The sequence below is a fragment of the Zonotrichia albicollis genome, chromosome 3, assembly GCF_047830755.1.
Source record: "Zonotrichia albicollis isolate bZonAlb1 chromosome 3, bZonAlb1.hap1, whole genome shotgun sequence".
Taxonomy (NCBI): Eukaryota; Metazoa; Chordata; class Aves; order Passeriformes; family Passerellidae; genus Zonotrichia; species Zonotrichia albicollis.
This window is the reverse complement of record NC_133821.1, coordinates 19,164,858-19,174,913: the sequence shown is the minus strand read 5'-3', so window position 1 is coordinate 19,174,913 and position 10,056 is coordinate 19,164,858. Positions and strand designations below refer to the sequence as shown.

Here is a 10,056-nt window from a genome sequence, read left to right as displayed (position 1 = left end):
CCTTACCTTCACTGCAGTCCTTCCCTCGGAAGCCCGTTTGGGAGCAGTCGCAGACGGCCTGGTCGTTGAGCACCGAGCAGACGCCCCCGTTGAGGCAGACGTCGTCCCTGGCGCACAGCCGGCTCTGCTCGTCATCCAGCCGCACCTCCTGGCTCTCCAGCGGCGACGCCTGCGTGTAGTTCACCCGCACGTCTGTTATCCAGCCCTTGAAGGGCTCCCGGTCCTTGACAGAGGAGAGCGTCAGCTTTAGCGTCGCCGACCGCAGCTCCGGCGGGAGCCCTCCTAGGAAGAGCCCGCTGAAGACAGTCATGTCCCGCCGTTTGGACTTCACCTCCACCCACTTGGCCTCCGCTCGGTCAATGATCAGCGTCGTGTTCTTGAAGTGGCGGCGGATGACGACGGCGTGCCAGCGGTTGTCGTTGACCGCCGTGTCCGAGAGCAGGGTGGCGGGCTCGGCACAGAAGATGGAGAAGCTGAGCTGTAGCCGCCCTCCCTGGGTGAGGATGAGCTCCAGGAAGTCACAGAAACCCTCGTCGTCGAAGTAGAGCACCAGCCCGCTAGAGCTGCGCGTCTTCATGTTGAAGCTCATTTCGCTCTCGCAGCAGGCGTTCCACTTGGGGAAGCGGGTCCACTGGCCCTCCGCACCCGGGAACTCCAGCCCGCTGCCCAGCTCGGCCCAGCAGCCCAGCAGTAGGGCCAGCCAGAGCAGCAGGCAGCCCCCGCGCCGCACCAGCACCGCCCCCATCCTGCGCGGCCTGGGGCGGCTGAGCGGGGCGGCAGGGCTGGCGGGGGGCGGCACCGGGGCCCCGGCGGCAGACAGGGTAAAATCTTGCTGGGCGCCGGCCGCGCTGGAAGCTTTGGGTACGCTCACCCCCGCCCCGGGTGCGGGGGTCACTGTGGGAGACTCCCCGGGGCGGGGGGCCGCAGCTGCCCCACGGGATGGGGTTGGGCACAAGATGGTGCCAGGGGCCACTGGAGGGGACCCGCAGTCGGGGTAAGGCGCCGTTGGATCTCTTCACTGGCCGGCCACGCTCTGCAAAAGGTGTTCAGGGGTGGGTGAGTCAGCAGAAATTTTCCCCAAAGCCAACATTACCAAACCAGGAAAAAAACCAAGATCAGTGGCAAAACTCTCCTCCAAGTGGATCCACCAGCTCGGCAAGGCTGTAGCAATATCCTGGCACATGCGCGCCTCTTTTTACATCCTCTCCACCAGCTGTAGTTTCCCAGGAAGCCAATTATGGATCCCAAAGCTGCCTCCCTAGGATGGATCCTCTTGTCATATCACAGCCTGTCTGCCATGGTGCTGGAGCAGTGTCAGCAGACGACAGGACTCATCGCTCGTGGTTGCTTGAGCTGCCTCAATCCCAACGGGGTTGAAACCCAGAAGCTGTCAAACAGCCGAGTGGCCACTTGACATGCAAAGCCTGGCAGCTCCTCTTCTCTTTGCTTGAAAAAGGCCAAGGCTAAGATCCAGCGGGGTGGGTGATTTTCCTCTATTGTTTTTGTTTCTAATCTGCAAGGAATTGAAACAGAATAATAAGAAATGACAACTAATAACATGTTGAATCACAAAGTTGATCAATAGTGAACGTTTGTGATTATTTTTTCATTTTGACTGGTGTTGGGCATTATGAAAATGCTGCTGTAATTTTCGAGTTACTGAGAAATTGAAATAGGTTGCAGTGCTAAACACAAATCTCAACATATATGTTTATATTAGATTACATATTGATGGTATAATCTAAATGTAAACTACTTACCTTTCCAAAACTTTCAAATATTTCAGTAGTGCATTTTATTCTTGCAAGAACAATGCTAAACAGAAGAGATGGTGTTTATTCTTCAACGTATTTTATTTTAATTTATTTTTGAAAACACCATCACCTGTGAAGCTAGAAGCTCCTAGTCATACAGATGATGCTACCAAGCCCAGTTCTGGTTGTTTCTAATACAGGTCAAAAAAATAAAGCTCCCAGCGGGAACTGACAAGCTCCACCACGCATGGCACACCTACTGGTTTATTTTTCCTGGGGAGAGGAAGAATTGTAATAGTTTCTTAGACAGCTTTTTGAAATTTTTTCAATGGTTTTGAAAACATTTTCTTTTTTCTGCTACCTGGTTTCCTCTGGGGCTGATATTTTCTGCTATAGCAGGGAAAAATCCAATTCAAGCCAGCTCTGATGTTGACATTATTCACAATGCAGATCAGCTAATCCCAGGTGTTAGTCCTCTGAAATTGGTTGCAGTATTTTATGTATATTTACTCAGCTGCCCTTATTTAAGAGAACAAGGAGAGAACAGCTCCTCTGTTTTCAAAATTATATATATGCCACAGTTCACCCTTATCCTCTGAAGAGGTCTCTACATGCAAAACGTTTCAGCGGAGAGGCTGCATTTCTGCCCCAGAGCTGCTGTATCTTTTCTGGAAGCTGTGTATTAGCAGATCTCTCCTGATGGAGGAGAGGATCTCCAACACCTCCCTCACTCAGCGCTTCCCCTTCCCCTCCCTTACATTTCTTTGCCAGCAGCACTTAGGCAGGCACAATAGCATGGCCAGAGCTGCTGCCAAGCCCTCTTCTGGGCTGGGGTGTGTGTGTGTATGTATGTGTGTGTGCATGCGTGTGTGGGGAGAGGGGGCAGAGATGACCCTGCCAGGGAGAAATGTTTTAAAAACAGGCACACACCTCAGCTGCCTGCACCTGACACGTTCAGAGCTGCTAAGTCACCTCCTACTCTCTCTATATTTAATTTCGTTCCTCTAAATGTCAACACGATTATTTTTATTATTTGCCACACGTGAGATGGGCAAAAGCAGCAAAAGGGAGAAGAGGAGAAACCCCCCCAAACTTCGCGGGCAGATACCAGGCGTGCCCACCAGCACCAGGCAGACCCCAGGTTCCCCCCACGCCCTCCCTGCCCCTCGGCAGCAGCCACCTCTGGCAACGCCGCTACCAGCCGAGGGATTTTCCGGGAGCCCCCGCATCCCCGCTCCCCAAAGGGCCCTCCCGGGCGCGGCGGTGCCCGCGGGCTGGGGCGCCGCTGGCTTGCGGCACGGCAGAGCAGAGCGGCCGCTCCCGCTTCAGCACCCGGAACAGCTCCGCCCTGCGCGGCCCGACGGGGCGGCGGCGCCGCTGCCCGCGCCCGCCCAACCGGACCGGAGCGGAGCGGCCCCGCCGGGGGCTGCGCTCCGGGGGGAGCCCGGGGGGCTGCGCTCCGGGGAGGGCAGGGGATGTGCGGGCGGCCGCTGCGGCAGAGGGGAAGGAGGCGGTGATGGAGCCGGTTTGGGGTGGGTAGGGGTGCGGGGAGCCGGGTGCTGGCTGGCGGTGTGAGACACGGCGTGCGGGGACAATGACACGGAGAGAGGGAGCTGTGTGATGGGTGGGGGAAAGGGGAGGTTGGAGGACATGGGGTGCGTGTGTGTGTGTGTGTGTGTGTGTTCACGGGGGTTACCGGGCTGGCCCCGGGGGAAGGGGCGGTGGGGAGGGAATGCGGGAGGCGCGGCGGGGAGGGAGGGGAGCGCAAGGTGCGCGGGGCGGGCGCCGCGGCTGCGGGAGGAGCGCGGCGAAAGAAGGGAAGGGTTTGCGCCTCCGTGCGAGGGGCGCGGGAGCGGGAGGGCGCCGGGAGCCCGTGGTGTCTGTCGGGGTGGGGAGAGGCAGGCAAGGACGCGGCGCGAGTGTGAGTGTGTGCGAGCGTGTGTGCGCGGCCGCCGTGCGTGCCAGAGCGATCCCTACAGGTGTCCGCGGAGAGAGCCGCGCGGGGATCCCACCTCGAGAGCATCCCTATCCTTGTATCCCTGTATCCCTGCCCGCTGCCTGCCGCTGGCTGCAGCGCCTGCCTGCCCCCTCACTCACTCACACCACACACACACACAGCAGCAGCAGCGGCGAGAGGGGGAAAGGAAAAAGAAGGAAAAAAAAAAGAGGGAATTAAAAAAAAAAAAAAAAAAGGAAATACAAAAAGACAGAGAGGTGGAAAGACCGTAAAAGAAAGGAGAAAGACCCAAGGAAAAAATAGCCCAGCAAACAATTGCTTATTTATTACTGCCGGTGTAATTCACACATTGCCAATAAACAGCACAGTCTTGTCTAGTAATTTCCAAAGCAGAGGGATACTTTCATTCCCGAAAGAGGACAATTTATTGATATCTATCTATCTATCTATCTATCTATCTATCTATCTATCTCAAATGGCTTTTAAGCACCAGCCATCCCTCCATCCCTCCCAGCAATGTATCCATGAACACGCACATATGTAGCGAGAAATAGGCACAAACCGATATAAATGTAGCTATTGCATTCAGAGCCTCGACAGTGAATACGTGTGCTTCCCCCACCCCTTTACAACCATTTTTTATTCTTCAAAAATCATGGTTTAGTCACAGGTGCCCCGATTGAGCCTTTTCAAATTAGAAAAAGAGAGAGAGAGAGACACCCATAGGTCAATAAATCCTTAATAAATGCCAGGTCGGTTGGCATGCACAATCCTTGGCAGAATTCTTATTGTATGAAATACAGTGCGTTGTCTCTGGGTGCGGGAAAGACCAGAGTTCACAAATTACCGGATGAAATAAAAGGATCTGAAAAACAACCTTGCTGCAGCCAAAGGGAGAAGCGCTCTAATTCAAAAGCAGACTTAACAGCATCATTAATCTTTTCCTTTCATTTCTACGTAATTTCTAGAATCAAATTCTTTCCAAAGCGGCTGGAATGATCGATTTTGCTCCCCTTCCAGTCTGCAGATGTCTTTATTTCAATATGCTTGTGATATAATTTCTACCCCTTCAAAAATGCACATCATCAGCAGGAACCTAAACAGTTTCAAACACATATAGAAGAAGCCGAGTGCCCTCTTTCTTCTGACACACAATAGAAAATGTCCCAAATTATCAATGCACTTTCCGCACAAGCCCCTCGTCTCTTTCAGACCGCCGCCGACAAATAACAACAATAAATATTGCGATATCCCACCGCTGCCCCGGCTTCGCGTTTCACCACGGCACCTCACGCCAGGGAGAACATGCAGCAGATTGATTTTATCGCTCAAGTCTCGCAGACCCCCTTCTCCCCTCCTCCTCCCCCCGCCTCGGCAAGGGGCAATAAATCACCGCATCCAACCTTTAACTTACACCTCCGCTCCACCATCTCCTCTCCTCGCCATCCACCTCTCCACAACGCCGCACGCAAACCCACCAGCCTCTCTCTCTCTCTCTCTCTCCGCCACCACCACCACCACCACCGGCTCCTCCGCGGCGGAGCGGGGCTGTTCCTCGGCGGCGCCGCCTTACCTGCGCGGGGGCCGCGGGGCCGGGCCGGGCCGGGCGCGGCTGCTGGGGCTGCCTGTGCCGCTCGCCCACCGAGCGGAGCGGAGCCGAGCGGAGCGGGCGCTGCTGCGGGTGCGCGGCGGCGGCGGCGGCAGCGGCGGGCGGGGGCGGCCGCCGGGAGCGGGGGGCGGCACCGCCGCGTGACGCCGCCGCGCCCGTCTGCCCGCCGGGGGCGGCACCGTGCGCGCTGCGGACCCCGCCCCGGCCCGGCCCGGCCCGCCCGGCACCGACACCGATACCGACACTGACACGGATGGATGGAGGCACCGCGCGGGAGAAGCGCACGCTGCTGCCGGCGGATGGCTGGGGAGGGTCGGAGGGGTCGTATAGGCAGAGGGAGAGGCGCTGCAGCGCTGGTGCAACACGGCCCAGAGGGAGCTGGCGGCTTCCCGGGCAAAGCTCTTTGCGTGGGGTTTGAGGGGCTCTTTTCTAGGTGGCTTCTTTCAGTTTGGAGAGGGTTGGTTGGTTGGTTTTTTTGTTAGTATTTTGGTAATACTACTACTACTAATTATCATCATCATCATCCTTATTATCATTATCGTTATCTTTTTTTACGCCCCAGAACTGAGGTTTGAGGGATTCTTTTCTAGGTGGCTTCTTTTAGTTTGGAGAGGGTTGGTTGGTTGGTTGGTTGATCTTCTGGTTAGTGTTTCGGTGCTATTACTACTACTAATTATCATCATCATCATCTTTATTATCATTATTGTCATGTCATCTTCTTTTACGCCCTGGAACTGAGGTTTGCTGAATTCAGCGCAGCCTGTGGGAAAATGGAGGTATAATCTCATGAGCAGAGCACACCCAAGGATAAGTCTACCACAACCACAGGAGAAATGCTTGGGAAAGCCATTTTCCAGTGTCAAACCTGCCTGACTCTGTGTTGTCTCCAAATGATGGTGAGCTGTTAGACAAAGTCCAGGCTTCTCAAGATTTTTGGGTTTAGTGGCATGTGAAGCGTTTGATTGTGCCAAACTTTTCTCTGTCTGTTGGCCTTCTAACTTAGAAGTTAGTACCTATGGCCTACAGAAAAGTGAGGAATTGATTGTAAGGGATTTCCATGAAGCCTAATCCAAGGTCCTGGCAACTTTTGAACACACAGAGTGATGTTTGTCACACCGAGGGTCAGAAGAGCACTCCATTATGGGGCATGACACAATTTTTTGGGAATAATCTGTGCAATTATTTTTTTTTCATATCTGGGATGTGAGCATAGCAACTTAGTTTTGAGCTGAAACTTCAGAAATAAGCACAAATAGAAAGCCTTTCTCCCATTTCAGTCCCAGAGGAGTTAGCTTAATGGTTTATTTTTTTCTTCATGAGATGGGTTTCCTCACAGATGACAAGTTTGATGAGGTAACCAAGCAACATGTTAAGTAATGAGAAGAAAAGCTTCCTAGATATGCAATGTATCTTCAGTGCTTAGAGCATAATCAGACATTCCTTTTGTTCCGCCAACTGATATCCACATCCAGTTAATTTCAAACAGAGTGAGGATTTCTCTTGATAATTCTTGTAACTTGACCCCTTCAAGCAGAGCAAGGAGCAAATAACTCTTCTGCTATGAAAAGCAGATAAATTGTAGGCTGAAACATGATAAGTGATACACATTTTTTAAAGAAGCAAAGTTGTAACTTGATAATAGTATTTAGTGTACTAATATAATATAATACAATATAATATAATATAATATATAAATACATTATATATATAATACATATACATTATATATATATGTATATATATATATATTTTACAATTTTTATTGTAGCTTTATTTTAATAGGCTCACAGTAAGAACAAGGTGAAACTCATGCTCTTAGATGGGGAATGTCAAATCCCAAGGCCAATCCACCCTGAATGTGCTGGCACAGTGGAGGTCCTGGTCCACAGGTGGAGGATTCTTCCACCTTTAAAGTGAAGGACATCTCAGTTATTCCAGCAGTAGCCAGAGGATGCTCATGTTTCTCTAGAAAGAAGCCTGCCCCAGTGAAAGGAAGGACAGCAAGAGCCTACATAGAAATAAAAACAAGATGTTAAGTGAGCCAGGAAGATACAGGAAGATTTAAGGGAAATACAATTTTTTTAATTTAATGGTGCTGTTTTGTTGAGAAAAATATATTACTTTTGTCATTCTCAGCAATTGTTGCAGCATATGGTGTCATAGTTGATTCATTTTGAAGCAGCACAAAAAAAAAACCCCAAAAAATTAAAAAAAAAACAAACCCAAGAAACAGTAAGGAAAAAAAATAAGAGAAAAAAGAAATGTGATTTCCATACCATCTCTTTAGGTTTTTCAGCTTGACAAATATATGATATATCTTGTAAGAAACACATGGCCTTACAGAAACCTGACTGTCTTCTGCATAAATTAACGTTCTGTGTTATACCAAAATATTTATAGATTTGGAAAAGTAAAGAGATAAAAGCAGCAAGGATCTTCTTGAAAACGAACCAATCATATTTTCTGTCAGGGAGAACGCAGTACATTATCCAACTTGCAAGTTCAAGACCCTTTGGAAGGATGTGTATTGAGTGCCTTTGAAGTACATATGTGAAATTGTCCAACGGTTGTAATTTTAAATAAGAGATCTTTTGGCAAGCTGCAGTGAGTGCTGGAGCTGTCTCTGAGGCACGCACATGCAATTGCCATGGCTGTCAGAGCTAATAAGAAAGGAAGGAACCAGTCAAGGCACTGCAGAAGAAATAAGAATGATCCTGCTGAGAAATAAAACACAAAAAACCACCACCAACAACAAAACCCCACAAAACTAGCAATACCCACAATTAAAATCAAACTAAATGTGCTTCCAGAGAACACTGGCTATCTGGGCAGGCATGAGAAGGATATGAAAAGGGAGAAAGTTATTTCTGAGACTAAAGACAGCAGGAATTGTTTTAAAGATTTGGAAGAGAGAAAACCTGTTTCTTTGCTGAAGTGGTCCAGGGCAATGCTTGGGAAGGGAGTGGTTGGATTTTGGGGGCACATCAAAGCTCTGTTCTGGTTATAATCAGGCAACACATGCCTGACATATTTCCCTGCTTTGAAACTATCATCGGTAAATTATCATCAGTAATCCTTCTATACCAAATCAAGTCCTTGAGAAGATCTTCGGACTCACCAGAAATCTGACCCTTTGCATGTGTGAATAAAAATGTTTTTTTAGAGGACAGTCATTAATATTCTTTTGAACAATTCAGTAATATCTTCTGAACTTGGTCCAGAATGAGGAACAAATGGGAAGAGGTAAATGTGCAGCAGAACTGAGGGAACTGTATGCAATTGTCTTTTTCTGCATACAGGTAGTGAGGTTTACAGAGATTTGCAGAAAAAAATATATAATTTCTGCCTGTGAATTGCCATATTACTCAGATGTGAATAAATCAAGTATGGGCAAATCTAAATAAAAAGAAATTAGAAGGTATCTGCCTTGGAAAAAGTGTGTTATGTAGGTCCTTGGCTGCTCAATTCAAACTAATTAAGGAAAATTTCAGAGCTCTTCAAGAACTTGAAGTAAAAGAATCAAATCTGTATTGTTCAACAAAATTAATTGCAACAAATAATGAAATACAGTACTGGAAGTATTTGACTGAGACATGTTTGAAATCAGAAAAGGGAACAGAGAGGCAGCTCTCTGGATTTGATAGTTTCTCTAGATAATGAGTTTTTGGAGATAGCTTATAGCTAACTTTGGAGGATTAAAGTGTTAAAAACTTGCTTAATAACAATTCTGAATGGATAAATAATAAAGTACAGGAGCACACCTACGATGATTTAAAATATTTATTGACTTTATACTCAGTACTGGAATTTAATCATATTTCCCAGTCTTCTGCTATTGCAGAAGGTACCAGCTGTATTTAGTGATGTAATGTTCTAGTCATGAAAAGAAGATTGGAAACTTATGCAGTTATAGGTGGCTTTGTGGGTCCAAAAGTAGTTTTATCCAAATAAAGCAAACATGGTTAAGAAAATGCAGAAACATATCCGAGGATCAGAAGATATTTGTGGACTCTTGGTCAATAAAAAATCTCAACCAACCACAAACCATTTCAAGGTTTACACATTTCTCCCTGGAAATAACTACTTTCTTGTATTTACTGTAATAGTGACAACTTAACATGAAACATGTTTAAGAAAATTAATAGTAATCCCAATTTGATCCCCAAGATGAAAACCTTGGGATGATTCAGAGATTAATGTGGATGCTCTTTTTTTTTCTTTCCTTGGCTTTGGTGTTTCATTGCAGGAAATTGCTTACAACACTGGAAAAACAGACCAGTTTAATACTTCAAAGCATAAAAATGGTATTTAAATGTATATGAAACATGTATGAGACTTTGAGTTAAATTTCTATTACTGATTCAGAATTGAATATCCAACATGTAGGTTTGTTTTTTAATTTTTATTAAATGAGAAACTTGATGAGTGTGAAGATATATTCCTATAACATAATGATCATAATTTGTAGCGTGAAGAATACAGGAGCTACCAAGACCTCAAATATCCCTAAAGTGCATATAAAAAGACATCATTAATGACAAAACTATAATGCTGGCTCTAACTCTGAGAGCTGAAGGTGCAGTACACTTTCACACACAAGGCTTGGCTGATGGGCACAGCAGCACACATTGCCAGGAGAAATCTGGAATGGAATACCCCATGTTAGGTTTTCTGAACTGCACAAAAACCCATCTATCAGCAGCCCTCTTGATGAATCTTCAATAGCCTTCAGAGGG

General features: G+C 47.9%; 1 protein-coding gene across 31 annotated transcripts in view; it reads right to left on the bottom strand.

The window, feature by feature from the left end:
* Positions 1 to 5,450, bottom strand: part of NRXN1 (neurexin 1) — a 693,385-nt gene extending 687,935 nt beyond the window's left edge. For 19 of the 31 annotated variants that reach the window (XM_074536876.1, XM_074536892.1, XM_074536880.1 and 16 more), the window contains exons 1-2: positions 5,285 to 5,449; positions 7 to 1,513 (exon numbers count right to left, since the gene is read on the bottom strand). In XM_074536876.1, coding sequence (XP_074392977.1) covers positions 7 to 745 — 739 coding nt within the window. In that variant the 5' untranslated portion in view covers positions 746 to 1,513; positions 5,285 to 5,449. Of the gene's footprint in view, positions 1 to 6; positions 1,514 to 5,114; positions 5,253 to 5,284 lie in introns of those variants that run through there. The other 12 variants (XM_074536869.1, XM_074536872.1, XM_074536888.1 and 9 more) reach the window with 3 other exon arrangements.
* Positions 5,451 to 10,056: the final 4,606 nt, after the last annotated feature.